Source organism: Apteryx mantelli, chromosome 2 (assembly GCF_036417845.1).
Source record: "Apteryx mantelli isolate bAptMan1 chromosome 2, bAptMan1.hap1, whole genome shotgun sequence".
Classification (NCBI taxonomy): Eukaryota; Metazoa; Chordata; class Aves; order Apterygiformes; family Apterygidae; genus Apteryx; species Apteryx mantelli.
The window spans coordinates 149,208,510-149,231,087 of record NC_089979.1 but is presented as its reverse complement, the minus strand read 5'-3'; the positions used below and the strand labels follow the sequence as shown (position 1 = coordinate 149,231,087).

General features: G+C 34.7%; 1 protein-coding gene across 5 annotated transcripts in view; it reads right to left on the bottom strand.

Moving 5' to 3' along the window:
- The window catches only part of MLLT10 (MLLT10 histone lysine methyltransferase DOT1L cofactor), a 134,601-nt gene that overhangs the window by 81,235 nt on the left and 30,788 nt on the right, over positions 1-22,578 (bottom strand). For 4 of the 5 annotated variants that reach the window (XM_067291775.1, XM_067291776.1, XM_067291777.1 and 1 more), the window contains 4 exons: positions 19,134-19,243; positions 12,563-12,666; positions 9,855-9,948; positions 7,847-7,942 (listed from right to left, as the gene is read on the bottom strand). In XM_067291775.1, coding sequence (XP_067147876.1) covers positions 7,847-7,942; positions 9,855-9,948; positions 12,563-12,666; positions 19,134-19,243 — 404 coding nt within the window. The remainder of the gene's footprint in view (positions 1-7,846; positions 7,943-9,854; positions 9,949-12,562; positions 12,667-19,133; positions 19,244-22,578) is intronic. The other variant, XM_067291778.1, reaches the window with a different exon arrangement.

The window sequence follows — 22,578 nt, the reverse complement described above, 5'->3', positions numbered from 1 at the left end:
CTCTCTTTAGCCAAAGCTCGGTGTTTAAAACATTTGCCCTGGCTCCTGGAGACCTGGATTCTGCACTCTCCTCAGACAGACACTCTCCACCATCTGTGATAGTGCCCTGGGGCTCTGCATCACTATTTTGGGCTCACCTCTCCAGTCACCACTCCTTACACATTTGCAATCTTCAATCACAAGCACATTCTTCCTTATTTCCCATCATAAGAGTCACTCCTGATTCTCTGTACTCAAAATAGGCAGCTTCTTCATTTGTGAGGCCTGGACCAGCATTGCCAAGCCCACCTAAAAGCATACAAAGTCTTGAACACAAGCAGCATGCTCTTAGCTCAGATCTGGGCCTAATGCTATCCTACCCAGCACCCAAAACTAGCACGGCAAACAGTTGTACTGTCCAGCCCAGGCCAAAGCTAGTACAAGCATAATGTTGGGTCCTTCAGCTGCTAAAATATTATAAGCCTTTACCCTATAGTAAGCTCTCAGTTTTCAGAGGTTATAAACATGCACCGCTAGTAAGCTTGCATAATTTTCACAGAAGCAGCAAGAAATGTCTCCTTTACAGCCAAGTCTAACATTCCTGGCATAGTTCTTTCCAAAGATATGGTTGCCAGGAACATTAGCAAAACAAGGTGTTCTTCCATAGCCTCAGGGTGGCACAAGGTTTTCCCCAAAAAGCTTGAGGCAAACACCTAGACCCTGAAAAAAGGGATATTATAATCGAATGTCAAGCAACATACTACCAACCCTACTTACAACAGGACAGTCTCTTTTGTAATCATTCAAAGTAACATCTCTCCCATAGCAACTAACAAGTCTCAGTGTAGCAGTGACTGGAATGCAACTAAGCTAGTATTCTAAAGCTTCAAATTGCATCATTAAAATAAAGCCACCTCCAAATTTTTTAATTATATCCTTACATATTTGCTATCAATTTTGTAAGCACAGTGCATTGAATAGATTAAACACATATTATGAAGGGAAACACATACTTTCAATTCAGTGTTTGTTCATGAAAGTGCCAGCTACCCAATCAACATTTTCAGCCCACCCCTCTTTATTGCAGACTAATATTTTCTAGGCAAATGAACAGCTTTGCATGTTTTAACAATAAAAATATTTCCAATCTTCAACCCATACCGCTCCTATCTGGCAGAAAGGGAAAGCTTTAAGGATCCCTAAAGATCAGATTATCCAAATTTCCAAAGAACAAAGAGAAAAAATAAAGTATAAACTAGAATATTCTTACTGGAAGAGGAAGAAAACACCCTCCCTTAAACTCTGTATCTATAAGGAAAGAGAAATTCACAGATTTACTGTAATATGACAACAATATAGATTCCAAATGGATTTACAGATGAGGAAATAGAGGAAAAATCACCCTAAATAACAACCTTTCCTCATGATTACTGAGGAATGCCTATTTCTTCATTATTAATATGCTACAAATGGAAGAAGGTGACAGAACAAAGAAATTTCAAGTACTGACAACTTTCTGAAATTGGGTCTGTGCAGTATCTACAGTTCTTACATCAACTCCAGGGCAACTATTTTAACACAGATGAAAGGTATTTTTGCCTTAATCAAAAATTTCTTTAATTGTGGTCCTCTAAAAATGTCAGGAAACATCATTCACACAGGAATGCAAATTTCTCTGGCTCTATCAGTCACTGAACAAGCCCCTCTTAGACGCTAACAACAGGAAGCCTAGAAGCTCACAGAGCACAGCGCTGTAACAGTGGAGTTATTTTCTAAACTGGCTACAGTCTGCACACAGGCAATAAAATATAACTGAGAATAGATAGTGATAATTTTTCAACTGATACACTTCTATAAAGTCTCTCTGCATTTATGTTCCCTCCTCTCAAAAGTCTTGATATTCAGGTTAATTCAACCTAGCAAAAGGAATTTAATGATTTAGTAATGAACACAGGAAGTCATAGGTGATCCGAGTCAAAGCTGGTCTAAATCCAACTTCCCACCTGACAGCAAGATAGAAGGAATCCCACAGCTGACACCTCTGAGACTACCTGCCCACATCAAGACATTAAATCACTTATTTAATCGAAAATCTGACTTAAACCTCAAAAGTGTAAGGCTACAGAACACTTTCCACCTATTATTATGTCAAAATTGGATCATTAGATGAATGTACAATTCCATTTTTAAGTTCAGGAGCCCAGCAATTATGACAGCGAGTCTGACACCTTACTGCAATATTACGTGATAGCATTTTATGATTTGAATCTCCTACTCTAATTCCACAGAATATTTACTATTTCTGAGAAGTTTTACTGTGTCTCCAGTCTCCTTATAATTCCTAGGTTTGTCTATATAGTATTGACCCACATTTTAGACTCTTCACCACCTGGCAAATTGTCTTTTCTCATTTTTACGTTGGCTCAACTACATAAAAGTAACAAAAATAATTTTCTCAATTTTTATTAAAAAAAAATCATGCAGGTTGGAGATGCAAAGATTAGTTTTAACTTAGTCCTGAACTAGTGACACTTTACAATTTAAGATCATGCAAGTTACACAACACGTTTTATATTGATGAACATACACAGAAGTGAAGGAGTTATTTTCAGCGGATCCCATCATATTTTCCAAAATAATTACACTGAAAAACAACCCCTTTCCAAGTATATTAGTTATGGGTTTATGGAGCCTTAGTCACAAAATATGTCACTCTAAAAATAGTACTGCAACTTGCCAGTTTACAGAAAGTATTTTTAAGTTTGTAAAAATGCATTAGTTATCATTTGCCTCTGCAGGCTACAGTAGTAGTTTCAAAGGACTAAGAGTTTATTAGAAGCAAGATTAAAAAAAAAAAATTAATGAAAATTTCCTACTTTCCTACAGCTTTTCTTTAAAACAAAATGGTCCAGCACTAAGGTTTACTGTATGCTACAAATTCCTTCAAGAGTTGAAGAGTGCTTCATACTACCCTTCACAAGCCAAATATATTTTGCTGGCTAATTCAACCATTAGATGACACCTCTTCTCTTGCATCTCTGCTACCAGCTCCCAAGACAAACCTAGTTTGTATACAGATAAACAGTGTTTCTTCTGTATTTAAGGGGGTATTGGTGCTGGGCTTTACTTTGTAACGGTCTGGAACCTCAGTTATAAAATTCACCAAACCATGTCAAGAATACCTTGATTTTTAATTACAACTTAGCTTAAGTAAAGGATGATTAAGTAAAAGCAAACAAAGCTATCTCTGAAATCCAAAACAGGAATCATAGTTAGAGAGGTACCTAATTACAAAGGTCTACTAAAGACTCAAGTGAGAGAAATGAAAAGCATAAATAAATAAATAAATAAAATTAATGCCACTGGGTTACCTTCTGAAATCAGCCCCAAAAAATACAGCCTCTTTCCACCCATATGACAAACTGAGTAAGCTGACCTTGATGTACCTAAGCCAAGTATCTAGAAATCCTATTCTACTACACTGCTACATTTACAGTGGATATAAACTGAAACAAGACAGGTTCAACTGTATATAAGAAGAAACATTTTCACCATGAGCTCAACCAATCAAAGGAACAGGTTGCCCAGAGAAGTCATACAGTCTCCATCCTTGCAGGTTTTCAAGACCAGTTTGGATAAAGCCCTGATTCACCTGGTCTGATCTCATAGCTGACTTGCCTTTGAGGAGGACAATGAACTAGAGACCTCCTGAGGTCCCTTCTCACCTGAATTATTCTATGATTCATCCTCAGGTTACATTCAAAGGAGAAAATACAAGAATACTTGTTTTAATAACAAAACCCTTTCTTCTTTTTCTGCTGTTCCATTCAGATTTAAATCTGCTTCTTGCTCTCCCCAAAAGATTTTATTTTGGAGGCAGTTTCAACTATCCTTTCTTCAGGACACTAGCTGTTCTCACCTCTTTCAAAACATTAATATTCTTTTAGCAGTTCAAATGCCATTGTCTGTACTTGACTAGACTATTAAGAAATTGTTAGCTTAAAAGGGGGCAAAATATTTATCACCTAGTGAGACAACTTCCAATCTCAAAGCTTCTCTGTAGACAGAACCTTACAGTTCATTTCAAATATCAAACATACTTAATACAAACATAGAGGGGGCTTAATGTATGCAGCTCATTACTGATTGTTAATTGCAACAAGAATGAAATTCTTGATAAATAAAGTTAGAACAGGGGACCTCTAAATCTCTGATGGATAATCTAACACCAAGATATAAAGTTTTAATAAAATATCTAGAATTAAATGTGTAACCAACAATTTTGGTTTGCGTGTAAAACTACTGCTTCAATTTTACAAATTGATAAAAGTTTTCTGTTGTGTAACACAGAAATAGTATTGCCAACCTTATATAAGAAAATCTTATTAGAATAAATATTTACCTTCCTGAAAAGCAAGTTATTCTGAAGACCTTTCAGAATTATCAAAAGTTCTTTTCAGAGAACAGGTCAGCCAGTTACTCCAGGAACTCCACTTTAAAATTACACGAGCCTGTAACTTTCTTACCTGTCAGTTACATAATGGAGAATTCTGTTTTCTCCAAATTGTGAATATTAGCTTAAAATCAAATAACTTGATCAAACTAAGCATTTGACAATGTTACACTCTGGAAATAATAAACAGCTGAGCCATGTTTTCAAGTCAATACAAAGTCTTTTAAGTGTCAATCTACTGAATTTTACCAAAATTTCTCTAAAAGTCTGAACTTCACAGAATATTATTCTCTATTTTCAGAGCATTTCATTTATAATTATAGCTCTTATAAATGAACACACAATATTTTAAATCAACACTTGGTACCTCAATTCCTTCATATGATGTTTAAGTTATGATAGGAATAGACATTAAGAAAAATCATTTTACATAAAAATGAATCCTTTTGTTATCTAGGACTTCAAATAGAGGTACACATAGTTACCTTAGGGGAGAATCTGGCCCTGGTTTGTGGGTATTAAAATAGTTTTTATCCCTGTTACAACCACAACTATATGAAGGGTGTTAAACCAACAAAATGGTAGAATTCTAAGTGCAGGATTTTTATTTATGGGCAATGTCAGAGCCAGAACAGAATTTCAAGTGCCAAGAGCTCAACTGGAAGGAGAAAGAAATTAATCATCTTACTTGTAAAACCAAGCACATTTACTCACCACAGAAGCAAGTGGAAGAAAAACATGGAAACTCCAGTTTTACTGATAAGTTTTGTTGTCTAGTACAAACAAACAAAAAGTAGCATGTAATTGCCTTACCGACTACTGAGTATTATTCACAGCCTAGTATCAGAACACTTTTCTCCCTACACTAAACAATACAACTAAACCACTCCTCTAAATCCTACACACTAAAGACTAACAGACCTCTTGAAGGATTACTGTCATTTGTCTCTGTTTTGTATTTTATAATCCAGTTTAGTAGCTTTTCAACAAAGGTATTTTTTCCCTTCTGTCTGCAATAACAAAAATACTTTTAAAAAAATGGGGGGGGGGGGGGGGAGTAGCCATGGGACTTCCTTTTTCTTACATAATCAACTTTCTTCAGCAATCCAGAACCTACACGATCATTCATTTTTCCTCTGGGACTACATCCTTTAATAGCAGCAGTCTATAGTTTCCCAAGGTTTCACAAGAACTAAATCACAGAGAGACAAGACATGCTGTAACAGAACACCATCTGCAAAATATATCAAATGAGCCATCACATGCAGAAGGTAATCAACTTTAACAAAAGAATGAGCATCCGTACCACACATGGGTTATTGACTGAAGACCAGTATCTTGCAGAGCACAGACCATTCTTTAATTAGAGAATATGAAAGACAGAAACCCCCAAACAACCTGTAGCTAGGAAGAGTTAGGTTATTAATAACTTTAGGAAGTTGCAATTTTTTTCACCAATCTGTGCTCTCAACCAGAACAGAGCTTCATTATTACACAATATATAAATCAAATTAAAATTGGTAAGTGAATGTGCTGTAATATACCACGAAAATCTCTGAATGTCAAGCAGTAGGTAATTCCATCAAACTGCATGGCTTCATTTGGTGTTACAAACCATGAGATCTTTCGGTTTCCTATGTTCCAGTTCATGAAAGCTAGAAGAAACTTTAATATCCTATTTCCAGCAAACCTCTCCGAGTCACAGACAAAAGGTCAGGGCTTGCAAGTGCAAATGACAATACTAGCTAGGTCTAAAAGATCCACAGCAAGACACCTGAAGAGTAGAATAAGCTGAACAGCCATCAGGAAAAACTACTGGATATATTGATTGAACACACACTGTAAGAATGGCCCTCCAAGTATTGTTTGAAGATTTTATAGGTGTTATGACTTGAAGCAGCATAATACCACCAAAGTCACTTTTTTTTTTTTTTTTTTTTTTTTTTAAGTGTTTTGCACAGCTCAGAGACATGAAACCAAAATTGGCCTTACACTCACAATTCATAAGCATCAAGTTTCTTCAAATTCAACGTCAGAGTTTGGTCAGTGTGAGTAAAACTCAATGAATGTATTTTGACAAAACATTGTTTGCAATACAGTAGTGATGAGGCACTAAAACCAAAGCAAATATTAGTACGGTTTTAACTTGCATGTAATTCTGTAGTCTATATTTCAAGACTGTTTGTTTCTATCCCTGTGTTATTAAGAATAAAAAATATGCCAAAACCCCATCCTCTTGTTATTTTTAGTCATAAATTTAAAATGTAGCAGTACAACAGCATCACAAAGCACACACTCCCGAGCTACCAAGGGAAGAGGGAAGGTATTTATGGAACTATTCACCTACATCAAAAACAAAATCTCAAGATACTTTTTAAAAGGTCACCCTATGTGGACGTTGATCTTTGTTCTTGGGTAGAAATAAGCTTAAAAACAAATTTAATGTTGGGGAGAGTGATGGCCTGAAGACTGTCATTTGTTATTAAATTTCCCTTCATTAAAAAAATAGCTCCTTCCTAATATAAATTTGGTCAATATGTTGTTCAATTTCATTTTTTATGTCATGCTTTTGTGTTATTCAGAACAAACTCCACCCACAGAATAAATGAGACGTACAGGATGCTAACAGTTTCACGTGTATTCTTAGAAAGGAGGATAAAAAGGAGCCAAAGTAAATTTGAGCTACTGTGCCACTGTCTGTTATCTCACTGTGATGTATTTAGATGACAAAATTCCCACAGACAACTATAAATCTGGCAATGCTAAATATGGAAAGTAATAATCACTACAAAATTAAAATTCCTTTAAAAAATATATATATATGAAGCATTGAAAAAATAACCCAACAAAGACAGAAATTAGCAATCGGCATTATTCCTTATAACCTCACTGAAAGACTCGCAGGTCAAGGACAAGGTGTTCTGCCAGTACAGTGGTGCTGACCACCAATACCACCAAAATACATCAAGAGATGTCAGTTCTCTGATGAGAAAGGAGACAGAACAGATTAAAACATAACAAGTTAGATGCACCTGATCATGAAAACATTTTCTAAAACGTCCACCCGTTTTTTCTTCCCCATCTAGTCACAAAGACTTTACAAAAAATGCTCATGGGAAACTAAGACTGAGGACGCTGCATGGAAAAACAGCTATCCCAATAGATCTGTTTGTCTATATCCCAAAACTGAGGATAAAGAAAGAGGTAAAAGAAGGTGCATGTACAAATGCATCTGAAGATGTTTTCTCATTGGACACTAGTATCTCTAGTTTATCACCTGTATTATTTATTTTTCAGTACTTCAGCAACAAGATTTCCTTCATGCTTTTCAGCAAGAACTAAGTTAAATGTTTATCAAAAAGTGCTACCATTAAGCAGATGTGCCACATAATTAGCAACGACAAATCCACTTACTTTTTTCTCCTTCTCATGATGTTTATCCTGAGAGTGAGAGGAAGAATCACTTAAACTTTGATCATATGACCTATTAGATCCCCGTTTGCTCTTTTTCTAAAAAGAGAAAATATATTTATGGATATAGAAAAGGAATCATTTGAATAAATAAAAAGTATAAAGCATTTCAAATGATAAAATGCCTTACTGCTTGAGGGGAAAAAAAATTCCAGTAACTGAAAAACTGACAAATAACTGACACTAATAAAGTTAACAAGACTACCCAATGTATACCAGAACAAAATAAAAAGCCTACCCTCACATTGACTTTTATACCACCTCATGAATTTGTAAAATGTGCTTTCCACAAAAATGAGATATGCCACCTTTTTTAACATTAAAATATGCTTAAACACATTTTCAAGTTTTCACAACATAAAACAGAAAAAATGATGCTCAAGTGAATATCATGTGAAACCACAGTGCTAACACCCTCACATGCTTCAAGTGCATTTTGAGGAGGCTGTTCCATGGCTCCACGATTTATTAGTCAAGTGGCCTGTCTGCAATATTTTTATTTGTAAAAACACTAAACAGGATACAGAATGTTATGGTCATATACGTATTTACAAGCGGCAGACATAATTACCTGTATTTCCATAATATTTGAGAGCCCAGTCTGGGACCTCACATACTTTATGCTAGGCCAGTGCCCAAAATGTTTAAGTTATAATAGAATAACTGAGGAAGCGTTATAAAGACGCTTCAGGTCAGGATCGGATCAACTCAAGTTTTCAGTGGTACAACAGATATACACCACCCATTATCTTTAGTAATAAATAGTAAATATCTGCATTAACCAGTCACGACATCTCTAAAGAAACACTAGAAACACTAACACGATCTTGCCCGTCTTTGCTGCTCTAAGCACTGCAGTTTTGTGATGGGAAGCTATTTAATTACATGTCAAATACAGAGCTATTTCTTTATTGTTAAACTTGCTTTTTAAATAAATGTACATTTTCTCAAGTCATAGCTGCACTGGCGCATTCAGATCAAATATGTAATAGTGTAAGAGCTTGCCTTCAGTGCTAGATAATACACCATTGTTGTTCTTTTTGTATACCTAGCTCAAGATAAAAATCTTAGCTAAGTACGGGCTACATTTTATCAGGAAGCAAACTCATCAATATGCACAGGAGCACAGAGCTAACCTCACCAAGCTTATCTTCTAGAAAGCTAAAATGGCTCATCTGCCCTGTGTTTTTACCTCATCACAACCTATTCAAAAGTTACCCCAAAGTATTCAACCTTTTTTTTTTAAGCAGTGAAAACAAGTACTCAGCAAGTTTAAGCATACTTACAGTAGAATATGAATTTAAATAATTTAAAAAGTCCTTCAAGTCCACACATGCATGCATGCATGCATACACACACACACACACACACACACACACACACACACACAGTTATTTGGCACTGTCAACCTGGCGATATAAGAAGTGATATGAAATACCCAAGAGGTCTAATCCAAAAACCTACAGAAATAAATAAGAAATTTTGAAGGTTTTTGCATCAAACCTCAAGCCATTTCCTCGAGGTTGTGTTTCACAGAACTTACAGGTAGGGAATATCTACTAGCTACACAGTGAGAGGAAGAACAAAGGGAAGAACAGTAAAAAAAAGAATAGAAGAGAAAGAAAGAGAGGGTTTTTATTCTCCAACATATAGGATATCAAAAGAAAGAAATATTTCTGGATTGTTCCAAAGCATTCTAAATTCCTAGAAGCCAACTAATCAAATAGCAAAAGAAAACATTACAGCAATTAGACAATTTTAAAGGACTGACTTTAAAAAAGCCTAAATACACATGCTATTTCTGGCAGAGGGGAGAAACATTTAGAAAGTAATCACTTATAAAAACATAATACATTTTTAGCTAGTATTTCTATAATTGTGATTAAAACATTGTTTTAATGAAATGTAATTAGTTAGTGCAATTTACATATGGAATTTAACAAATACTTGCCAGTTTACTAAAATGGTATTTGCAGTAGCCACAGTATTGGACGTTATCTGCCCCATTGCCTTCTTCTTCACAAAGAAGTCCTGCAAACTGGGCACTAAAAACAAACAAAACAATACCCGAGAAAATCAATTTTACATCAGCTCACACCAGAACATCACAGCTGATTATATACAGATACTTGCATCCACATTTAATGGAAGATATTTCCAAAGACACAAGCGACTTAAAGGGATGCAAGCACCTAATTAACCTTTGAAGCCAAGTAAAACATATATTTGGTTCACATTTAGACTATGAAAAGGGCACCAGGCCTATAAGCCACTTACACACAAGCTTAAAAGTCTATTTTTACTATGCAGCTACTCCCACAAATACATAAATCAAGCAATTTATTATGCTTCTTAGCTCAACTCAAGTCACAAATTATCTATGGAAACAACAGCTTTTAACAAAACCATCCTGTCTATAAGATGAAATTGTTCTAGAGTTGTACGCATCCTTCCTATTCTGCCAAAAAAAAAAAAATATATATATATATATATATATATATAGTATTTCTTTTTCTAAACAAAACTTTAAGTTTTTACATGTCATGCAAAACCATATTTTATTGGTTTAACACAGACTGGGGCAGGTTAATTCCTTTTAGAAAGGATAAGACTTTCAAGTTTCCTTGTCTGGGCTAACACTACCCTATTCTACCCCTCTTTTAAAGTCAAATTTGCTTTTCACCATTTGTAAAAGCTTGATTTATTTTCTTTATTGAAATCTTGGACAAATTTCTTCATTGAACTTGGACACTGAAAACCCAAATATTCAGTTTCATTTTGTACATCACTTTCATTAGCATAATAATGCAATGTTACAGTCAAAAAGATGCAAGCAAATATTTAAGTGAAAGAACAACATACACACCAGCTTATTTTCACTGCTTTTTAAAATCGCTTTCCTCTCATTTATACAGTACGTTCTTGGGCAATCCATAAATACTTTCTCTTAAATACATGCACATCTACAGCAGATGCCAACTACAAAAAACATTTAACACGATCTCTTCAAGCAAAGATTTACCACTCTAAGCTTGACATACAAAAACAAAAAGATAGACTCAAGGTCATTCTTCCTGGACTAGTTTTGTTAACTCAAAATTGATACAGTTTATGCTGGATCTCTATTTTTTCTAGCTTTCACATATTCCCTTCATTTTATAAATACTACGGAAGCCTCTCAGTATCCTCGAACAGTCACAGTACTCTCTGGCTGGATATTGTTTTATAACACATACCTGTTCAGAGCAAATTAAAAAATCCTAACAATTGACAAGATCAGGAATGATACAAATATTTTCATTTTGAATATATTCTCATGTTCTTTATGACATTCACTGAAAACAGGGTTTTTGGAAGAAAGACAGGAGATTAAAAGGACTTTTTCTCTTCAAATACTTAGATGCATACATTTTTTCACAACCGTAAGTAGTCTCTTTACATGGTGTGTAAGTTCTCAGGAGCAAATCCCTTTTCACCATAAAATCAAACCTGACATTGATCATTTCCAATGAAAAATTAGATGCTTACGAAAAACTAAAATTTCAACATCCTGCCAGATATCTGAATATTAAAAAACTGCACAGAGAGGCCCTGACTCTGCAAATGAGGACAGGTAGAGTTGCAAAGAAATCAGCATCTAGACTGCAGAATCAAATCCTTTAAGACCTGCACAAGACATTCGAAATATCTTTTGATTACCCTGAAGAAAATACATTTAAGTAGATGAGCAAATATGATTTCCCTGACTGAGCTGGTGCACAGACAAATGAAGCAGCATGCTGGGGCACTCATAAAACAGACAGATAAAACCTGAGATTATGAACCTAGACAGCTGTACAAAACCGCCATCTCTTGCAAAAAGACTTAACCTGAATCTAAAAGAACACACAACCCCCAGGAAATTTGGTGATAGGATTCCTTTGGCCGGCTTCTACCTGTTAGACATGCAGTTTAATCTAATTATCCAGCCTCTAAGTCCATAAAGTGAGACAGGCATCTCCTGAATGCAAGTAAACCCAAATATCAAAGTGTTATGAATCAGATGGCAGACATGGCCTGTTTTTTCTCCAGCAGCTGTAGATGAAATCTAAGTTAATAATTTAGGTTATACAGGTACCATTTAGATAAACTTGGTGGGGTAAATCACCCCTCCTGGTACAGATTCATAAACATTTTGGGGATAACTTAATAAAGTTTTTATGCATGTCTCAGTAAGTGATTTGTTCCCCAGTCTGATTTACTTTTTACTGATTTTACTTTTAGCAAACGTCAAATCAGTTAGCAGGTAAACAAACAGCTTCTTCTTATTCCTGTATTTATATAAAATATCACCGAAGAAAAAGAACATAGAAAAAAGCGCTAAACCTTATATGGGCATATCAGCTAGCTTTCAATTCGTAACTCTTATATTGCTCAGCTCAGAGCATATTCACAGGACCACAAAGCAGCTCATACAACATAAGGGAATATTCTCAGATAGCTTTTGCAGCTCACAACAATGTCTATGCTACTGTGGTCGTATTGTCAGTAAACTCCATTATGCTGGATATTCTACAGCTACAAAACAGTTACTTTACTACAGATGCTTCAGAAATATCATGTGCAGCTGTTTCTTTTTGAAAATTATTTCAGAGATGTTAAATGATAATATATACTTACCATGTTACATGAAAAGCTTGTCGACATCCATGTTTATTACATGTCATGCAAGCACCAGTGGCTGCTTTACTTTCTCTGCCTTGTTCATCACAAATATAGCAGGTCTATTAAAGAGAAAATACTTAACATGATAAAAAGCATACAAATAAATTCCGTGTTACTCATAGGAGATTTTCTAGCATAAGAACTGTTGGATTTTGCAGCTAAGATTATGTAAGGAATTTATTTTAAAAAAAAAACTAATTACATTTGTTTGTAAAAGGAGATCACCTAATAGACCATTTAAGCAGGATCTGTATAACACTTTATCAACCCTAATACAGTACAAATATTAATTTATTTCAATTCTATACCATTATTCAATTAGCCAAAATGGTCAAACACCCAAAGGCAAATAACATTAGGCTTCAGGATTTTCCTTGCCTTCAAATTTGTGTTTATGTCCTTTTAGGTCGCAATCATTTTCACATATTCCTTTAATATTACCAGTCTTATATTGGTTGTATTCAGAAACATTAAATTAGTTTGAGCGCCTAATTGCACAAGACACCATACAGTATACATGCACAGACCTCTATACAAACTACATCTAAAAAAGTGCTAACTTAAAATTTTATTTGTACTTTTGCTGTAAATAGTTTTCAGAGGTCTCACAGATGCTTCAGTACTTATATGATGTATTAATTTAGTGTTTAACTTCAATACGACTTGGACAGCCCCATAAACATCATCTTAGAAACTAGCCTAGCAAGAACCTTCCAGTAAACAAAGCTTAAGTCAGTATACCAAACCCATTTCAAGCTCAAAATTTAATAAGCTAAAATGAAAACAAATTGTCCAGGATCTGAAAATCTTTTCACAGCATTTCTCTCAATTTCTTTCTTTTACTGGGATACTGTGACAATTCAAAAGATTTTGGAAAGTGTTTTCAATTAACATGGAAAAATTTAGATAAAAAAAATCCAAAATCTTTTTCATTATTCAATGTTTTTATACACAGTTCATAAACAAGGAGGAAAGCTGTATGGAAACACAATTGTTATAATAGACATCACTACAATAACTCGCCAACATTTTGGTGAAAAATATCAGGTAAAACTACAGCTCTTTCCATTTTATACTGTTCTAATTACTGAAATGCCAGTCAGAGAGATTCTATCATACCACACTTATAATACCAGTTGCAATGTACGGCACAAGCAAAACGGAACAATTTAAAAATTGATTCTTAATGAAAATATTTTCCTTTGTAGATGCAGTCAATTGTCTATTTTTAAATAAGACAGAACCTTATTAAAGTGAAAACTGCCAACAGTACATTACTACCTGAATGGAAAACCCATTAGAAGATCTTAGATGGGAAGGCAAAGAGAAACAACTTTTATTAGTTTCTCTGTTTTTCAAAATTGTCTACATTTACCCTGTAGCAGACGTGCTGCTATTTTATGGCAACCTCTTTGAGTAATGTAAAGAGAATAAGTAGAATGATTAATAAATAAATAGAACATTGATCATGGATGGTAGAAAACAGAGTTTAAAAAAAATGGACCAGAACATTAGTGTGAAGAAAAAAAAAAAGATACAAAGCAAAGACAGTATTACTTAGAAAGACATGAAAATTACCAAAATTTTGATATCAGAATGGCTTTTAACAGAAGTATTTAGAACAGTGTTTAACATCAGGCGTCGGCATATTATAGCTAACAAAAGCCTTATAGTTAGCATGCCAGACTCCAGGATAGCTGTGTCATTCTTGCACAGTTTTCACTAGACCTTTAAAAAGCATTAAACACAATAGCTAATATATCCGTATCCTAACACCTGAAGGCTCAGAAAGGGGTATAATCCTACTCAATTCTTTGCCTTGCTCCTTTTGTACATTGAGATAGTATATAAAGACAATTCAGTTTTTTGACCGTCTCCAAAGCTAGCCACTTTTTAGTTTTCCATACAATGACCCGACACTCTTAAGTTTTAGATCATGATCTTGCTTGTTCCTGTCAACCTCATCCGAGTTACTGTATTAAGTGTAAGTAACTTCAAAAGTAAGGTATCTCTATAAACAGAAAAAGTTAAACAAAACCCATAAAACTCAAGCTCCAGTTACTGTTCTGTTACTCAAAACAGAGTTTTTCAGGATCTCTTTTTCTTCATTATATCTCAGAAAGAGAAGTGGTATAAGCCTGTCATTTGCCAAGGATACAGGTTCTATTTTTCAATGCTATATCCTGCATTTAGGATCTGTATTTCAGAACCCCTTAAACTGATTTATGGTAAAACTTTATTGCAAAATGATAGAACAGACTGGCTACATTATGAACAAGTTTATAATCAACATTGTGGACTACCTGCAAATTTTAAACAAGCTCAATGAACTTCTATCCTTCCTGTAATAGCCATGAGAAGTATAAGACCTGTTTCCTAATCCTAAGTAGGAAACAGGGCCAGAGAAAATGTCACCCTCCTGTTCCAACGCAGGCTTTAAGTTCTCTCTAAAGCTGAACTTCATCATCACTCTATTTTCACTTAGACATACAAACATACAACGGAAGTTTAAGAAGCTTCACCTTTCTTTAGTATAGTAGAAGACTTAAGACATTCATACATTTGCAAGTCCGTGCATTGCTACACTCCCCAGAGCCCTGTGGCATTTCAAAGTGTGAACTGGCTCTGCATCCCACCACCTGCAGCAGCACTGGTTTTCAGAACTCCTAAGGGAAGAGACCACATAAACTTCTCCCAAACTCAGTGGAAAATACAGCGTTAGATAAAGCTTCAGACTCAGCCAGAAAATTCTACTCAAAGAACATGACAAGTATGCAAGTTCCTTTAACTGCACAATACAGTGTTTACAAAGCTGCCTTTACTTGTCTGTTAATATTTTTCCTTCAAAGTTCCAAAATTTAAACCATCTCTGCAGAAAAAAAGACAGAAGGGAAGACAAGGCAAGGAAAACCCTTGTAAAGCAAAAGGTAATTTGAAAAACAGCTTATTTAGAAGTTATAGTAGGAGTTAACTTTGGAGTTATATTTAAGCAGAAATTTCTCATTGTTCCAGCAAATACTGAAATAAAAGTATAAGAGCTGTCCTTAATGCTAGGTGGATCAAGACATTCCAGATGCATTTACTTTTTTAATCAACTCTGAAGAGGTTCCAAAAAGCAGTAATTATGGTTAATTATCATTAAATTTCAGAAGAACCTGAAAGAGACAAGGAAAGCTCAAATAAAATAAATTGGTATTATCCAAGCATAACATCTGTTTAACAAGAGAACTACTATTGGTTCAATTCTTTTTGGAAGCAACTGTGGCAGAAGAGCTTTCCTGTTAGCCAACTGGCTAATCAAGTCATTTAGTGGATTCATTCGATAATGTGAGTGGCTTCACTCAGAAGCAGGTAACTTTGAAGAAGCCAGTGTGTATCAACAAGCCTTATGCTTTGGTGTAGCTATGTTTTTCTTGCATTCAAGATTACTGTGTTTTGTAATATTGCATTTATTTGCAGTGTTCAATAAATGAACATCTTCATGCAAAATCCTATGTAAATTAAATATGATCTCCTGGCAAATCTCAAAGAGGTCTGTCTTTATATTTTAAAGACTATGGTATATATTCTTCTTTATGGTAATTTTCATTGACTTACATTTTTCCTGTTTCCATATGTTATCCTTCTAATAGTAACCAGACAAATACACAGAATTACTTAGGACTTCACAGAAAATAATATCTCTTCCAAAATCATCCCATTCCAACCAGAGTTGTGCCAATTTGACAGACAGACTGAAATAAATTGGCAGTAAGCCTCTTTAAAAAGGCAACCAATTGCATTTTTGCTTAATTATATACTTATATTTATTCAAAATGTGCAATAATTGTTTTAAAGGACTTTTTGCAACATCTACATTTCAAAAAACAGTTTTTTCATTTTCTCCTGAACAGTATGCATTACAAATTGATAAAGTCAGAGCTAAATGATTCTACACAGTTTCAGATTTTTAAAGTGTTAATATATCATTAGAATAAACACAGTGTACACTGAATGGGGAAAAAAATGACAAAGTTACTGCAGGCTGTCTAAAAAGGGAATTAGTAGTTGTATTGTTTTTTTGGGATGTTGGGAAAAAAGGTAACACAAAACACCTCATAAACATATAAGGATAGTTGACCTTTTTGTTAATTCATAGACTGTTCCTGAAACAATTAAAATAATTTAGAAGGAAATACCTATTAGAACAGTTGTCTCACTTCATTTCATTTTCTTCCTAGAGTTTCAGTCTTTTCAGCATTCAGACATACCAAATAAGCTTAAAGTAGCCTTTCTTTCTGTGCACATTCCCGCTTGTGGCCAGTAACATTTTGGGACATGCTGCAGAAACTACGCAAGGCACTTTATGTGCAAGCTCAAAGTCAGCCTGCTCAGAAATTAGTGGTAGTTTAGCCACAGCAGTACAAAACGCAGCACTGGCTGCAGTGCCTCTGCCAGTCACTCCCACCTGAATTCTGTGCTGCTCTAAGCAGACCCCTATTGAGTATGAAGTTCAATTGGTTTTAGCAGGGTTGCTCTAGCAACTGCACTATAGACATTTCTTTGATTCCCCTGAAATCCACCTCTGGTATCTCCCTGAATCAAAATGATCAAATGAGGACAGCAAAACCCAGGTGTACTTTAAAAATGGAGAACAAAAATAATGAATTTGCAAGGTTTGCCCCCCCCCCCCCCGCCAGCCTGCAATTTCTGAGATATGTCTCATTATATTTTAAAATTTACTGCATTGACCAGTATGAAAGTAGTTTTAGGTAGATTGTTAATGTGGAAAATAGGCCCAAAACAGATAAGTGGGAAAAGCTGAAAACAAAAAGCTAGTAGGAAGACAACATCAGGAACTTTATACAAGGTCTATACTATATGTCATATATTTGGAAGAACAACTGTTGAAGAAAGAAGCAACTTTAATTGTAATAAAAAGTAGTTAAGGATGGACTTTGAGAACAAGTAATATTAGAAGATAGAGGGTAAATTTTCAAATTTACAAGATTTTACTCATCCCATATGAATTGACATCAATTGAAATGGTGCCAGATAAGACAACATTTAAAATCCTACTAAACATTTTAGAAGTACATTACAGAAGAACCACTCCAAAAAAAAAAATAAAAAAGCACTGACTACTGCTAGGGAAAAGAAGAAAACAGACATGCTGTGGGACCAAAGTTAAGGAGAAAGGATGAAATGAATTCATCTTTCACAGCAAAACCGTACAAGCACAAAAACGTTATTAGTTCTGCACTTGATCTCATCATTGCTTGTTTTTGCCGATGAAGAAGGAAGCCAATAATGAGAAACTGATACAGATACTCAGGCAGTACCTGATGAGATAGCATGAGAAGAACCTAGATTTAACTCATGGCTCTTCTGACTTACTGGTAAGACTGGCAAAAACATATGGAACAGCAATTAGGAAAAGGTGAAAGAGGCAAGGAAAAGAGCAAAGTATGGCGGGAGGAGGGAGGGGCCCCCACACAAAGACGGGAAAACAGGTAGCAGGAGCATAACGTGGATGTTTCTGAGGAGAAAAAAAATCATCCAAGATATAAACTCAGAAAAAGAAACAACAATGGGAGGAGACAAAAGCAACTCAAACAAGACTGGTTTCCCTGCAAGAAGGGCACCAGAGGTGATGCATGTCTTTTTTTTGTTTTTTAATATAACCTATTCCTCTTTTGTACCAAAGTTCACAAACCACCATAAAAGAAAGAAAAAGAAAGAAAATCAAGGTAAAAACAACAATACAAGAACAATATATGTAATAACACTAATCAGAAATTCAGATAGTTTGCTGCCTACAGAAGGAACACTAGAAAAAGAGAAGGTAGTTAAGAAGGTAGTTAAGTCTGGTGAGGAAGAGAAAGAAACAATTAGGAAAGTGTAACCATCAGTACAGAACATTAAAGTTACTTTTTCATTACTTTTTTTGTTAGCCTTGCCACACTTCATAAAACATGCCATCTCACTGACACTTATTTAGGAGCCATTCTTCTATAAGCAAATAATCCTATTAAAGTGAATACTACATTCAAAGGTAGAAGTTTACAAGATTTTGCCTTAACATATTAGCATAGCTTTTCTTCCTTTAAAAAAAAAAAAAGTTTATGAACATCATATCTACACTTAAAGCAGTAGCATTTAGTGGCAATTAACAATAATATTTCACTTATGCTGTAATAATATTTTTACCCATGAGAAATATTTCACATTTTTTTCAAAATATACCAATATTCAAAGATCATAATATATTTTAATTAACAAGACAGTCCCTACTCTGATTTAAAAAAAAACAACAACAAGAACAACAACAACAACAACTGGTAAGGCATTGCAAATAACGTTAAAGTTGAATTGAATATTGCCTTAATTCTTGAATTTATCATAAAGACATAAAAGAAAATAGAGCATTACAGTAGGCGTTTATGAATTTTATGTAAAATGCATTCTAAAAAGTGTAGTTTTACATTACTAAAGCTCACAAATTTTAAAATAAACAAATTAGATATAGACAAACACATAGTTATACCTTATTATAACGATCATGAGGAACAGACTGCAACACGATAGGTTCCATTGTAGAAACATTTGCAAACTGCACCTCGGGAATGTACAGAGCACAAACCACATGAGCCCAACCTACAAAAAGTTATAATTGTATTTAATTTTAATGCCTTCTAGAAGCTCAAAGGACATTTCAATTATAGTACAAAGAACCTTTAATAACATTTTTTTCCATGGACTATTTTAACTGTTTAGACTATTACAGACATAAATTACTTAAAACATGAATTTCATTTTATAATATCCAAAGTTAAGAAGAGTTGTAACATTTTTAAGTTTATTCTGTGAAGAATTCATACAAATAATACTCCATTAAATGCAAATGGTAATGATTTATACAAACAAATAGTGACACAAACAGAAAAACAGACTATTTCTTTAAATTTCTTAAATTCACACAGTCAAAACCTACAAATTATGCAAGTTCCTGCAAAAGGGAAATACTATATGAACAAACTAGTATTCATGCAAGCATTATCATCATGTAAGACTTCGAAGCACAATTGCTTTTTAGAGAAGTCATCCTAATTTGACTAGGTTCGTGTATTCTTTCTACAGCAAGCACTCTTCCTCCTACCACCAAAGGAAGCTCTATCAAATCTCTTAATTTTTCCTTGTTAAAAATGTGATCAGTTTATTTTTTCATATCCATATCAACAGCCCCATTTTCAGTCATTAGCTTGGGATCATCAACAAACGCTTAGTTAGTTACCATCATATCAACAAAATCAAGAAGTAAAAGTTCCTATTTGTCCGAGTTCTGATATGAGAGGAAAAAACACTGATTCAGAAAGCAAACTACTAATTTCAGGCCTTCTTTGAATCTTTAGATCCTAAGAGTTGCCAGTTTGTTCCACTGGAGGACAGTTTACGGCATGGGTAAAAGCTGTCCGTATTCTACCTTAGGCTAAATTTAGCAGAAACTGCTACAGAGCTAACAAAACAGACTAACGCACCGACACTAGTAATTCTATTACCTGAGTAATATCCCACAGTACAGAGCTACCGCGGCCTAAAGCAAATTTTGTGTGGCTAATCATTTCGGATGAGTTCTGTACTTCCCCAAGAGGAATACTATTCTCAGTTTGTGGTGTACAATCTTTTTGTCACAAGACCTTCTACACCCCTGAAAAAGAACTGTCCTTTCCCCCTACCCAGGTTGTCTTACTTGTATGTGACCTGAAAGGATATAAAATGACAGTCCTAAATAGATTAGATAATCCAACAGATTATTATATTAGATAAACCAAAAAGATTATCTTTGTGCCAATACATCCTATAATGTAAAGACCTACAGCCCTACCGCAGACCTTTCGGGGTTTTATTCTCATCCTGGGTTTTCTGGTTTTGTTTCAACTACTCTACTGCATCTAAAGGTTCTCAATTTCTTCATTCAACTGCACTTTGACTCTTAAACTGAGCTCAACATAAAGCTGTATTTACTTATAGTAGTATTGTTCAGACTGTGGAATAGTATTCAATATCTGGAATTGGGTATAGGGCAGCAACAAATTAAGGCTTGCTTTTCTTCTGTTTCTCTGTAAAAATGCTTTTATCCTTTTCTTAAAACAGAAGTATTTTTTAGTTGCTTCTAACAAATAGATTTTTTTTTCTGTTTACTAAATTGATACTTCTAATTTGCATAGAAAATGAAAGTACACGCACATAACTTACAGTCAACATTCACAGCCTGGTAGCACATATCATACCATTTCAGTATTTTGTCCGCAACTAAACACAGCATCTGTGCTGCTTCATTACTTTATTCTCAAAATAGTTTGTAGAAATTTTCCACATACAAAAATGTATCAGACAACAATAAAAGAGTAGAAAAGAAAGTGTAAGCTTCCAACTTGAGCTGGTTTTAGAAATAGTTCCAGCAGACCATTTTAAAATCATCATTAACAGATACACTGAAAAAGCCTATAAAAAACTCAGTCTTTTTTCTTCTCTCCTCTACTTACATTATCTTCAGGGAATAAGTGTTTATAAGGACTTTTCTAAGACTTACAAACTGCCTTGAGCCAGAGTCATACCATATAGGTGTTAACATGGTGTTAATGGTGAATATTTATCTTGAAGTCTCCTCTCAGGAAAAATTTTCACTGAAATACAAAAACCATTCATCTAAAAAAGCCTTTAAACCAGTAGAAAAGTGACAAGTCAAAATACTGAAAGACCATCCTTCAGTTAGTTATTCACAAACAGATGACAAAAGTTTTTACTTCTTACAGAATTGAATTTGCCCTCTAGTCACACTTATTTATAACTAAAAATTATTATAGAAATCTACAAAATATACCAGAGACATTAAAAAAAAAAAAACTTACTAAGCCAGCTAAAAATTAGGTATTTTAAGCCTCAAGTAAAGAATTTTCACTACAAGAAATCAGTTTCAAAAGTAGCTCTAAAAACTGAACTTTTAACTGAATGCTTCTACATCACTACAAAAAAAAAAAAAAAAGAATATGGCCAGTAATTTAAAGATTAATATATTTTGATTTCTAAAATATATAGTGTATATCCAGGATAGTTGTGGAAAATAACACACTTTAATCTTCCCCACAACAAAAGCAGTATCTGTATCATGAAGCAATGAAGTACTACAGCTCTAAAGCACTTTCTGAACAAGTGATCAACAAGTGCTCAGGGAACTGCAGACGATAGACCTTCTCCACTGGTTTCCAGTATCTTCTTTAGATCCCAGATAATCTGGACTTGCTGAAAATTCACAACCTGTCCAATAAATATGTATACCACAGAGGAGGTTGCAGCACTCATCTTCCTCTATCCCCCTCAAATGCCTAGGTCATGAAAGAAGCTTATTCCAGCACCACCTCCCACCAGGACTCAGAGATCCCATACACATGACTGCTTAAATGTTATTTCATCCAAAACTTCACTAGTGAAGAAAAACACAACTGCCAGTTGGAGAGCGACACCCAGCTCGCCTGTGCTTCCACCCAGTGCTGGAGGAGGAAAGTCAGCCAGGGGACAGGACAAATGCACAAGGACAGAGGAAGCCAAAGAGGCAGAGGTGCAGTAGTTCTCTCTGAAGAAAGACGAAGGAAGAAATTTTTCACACCAAGTGTGGTTAAACACTATAACGCAATAGCTGTCTTCTGTCTCACTGATGGAAGAGTGAGCTACTAGCACACAAGCAGCCTTTATTTTTCATGGTTTTTGTGATCAAAAGGGATCTTGACTATATAACACAGTGTTAAATTGCTCCATCGTCCTCTCAAAAAGAGGAGGAAACATCCCAGGATTTTACTACATGCTCTATGTCCTGCATATACCTTTTGCAATTAGGTATATAATATGCATATATAAATATGCATAAATAACATCAAAAGCAGAAATCAGAAACCCAAAGCTATCTTCCCCAGGAAGACTTCTCTAGGCTACAT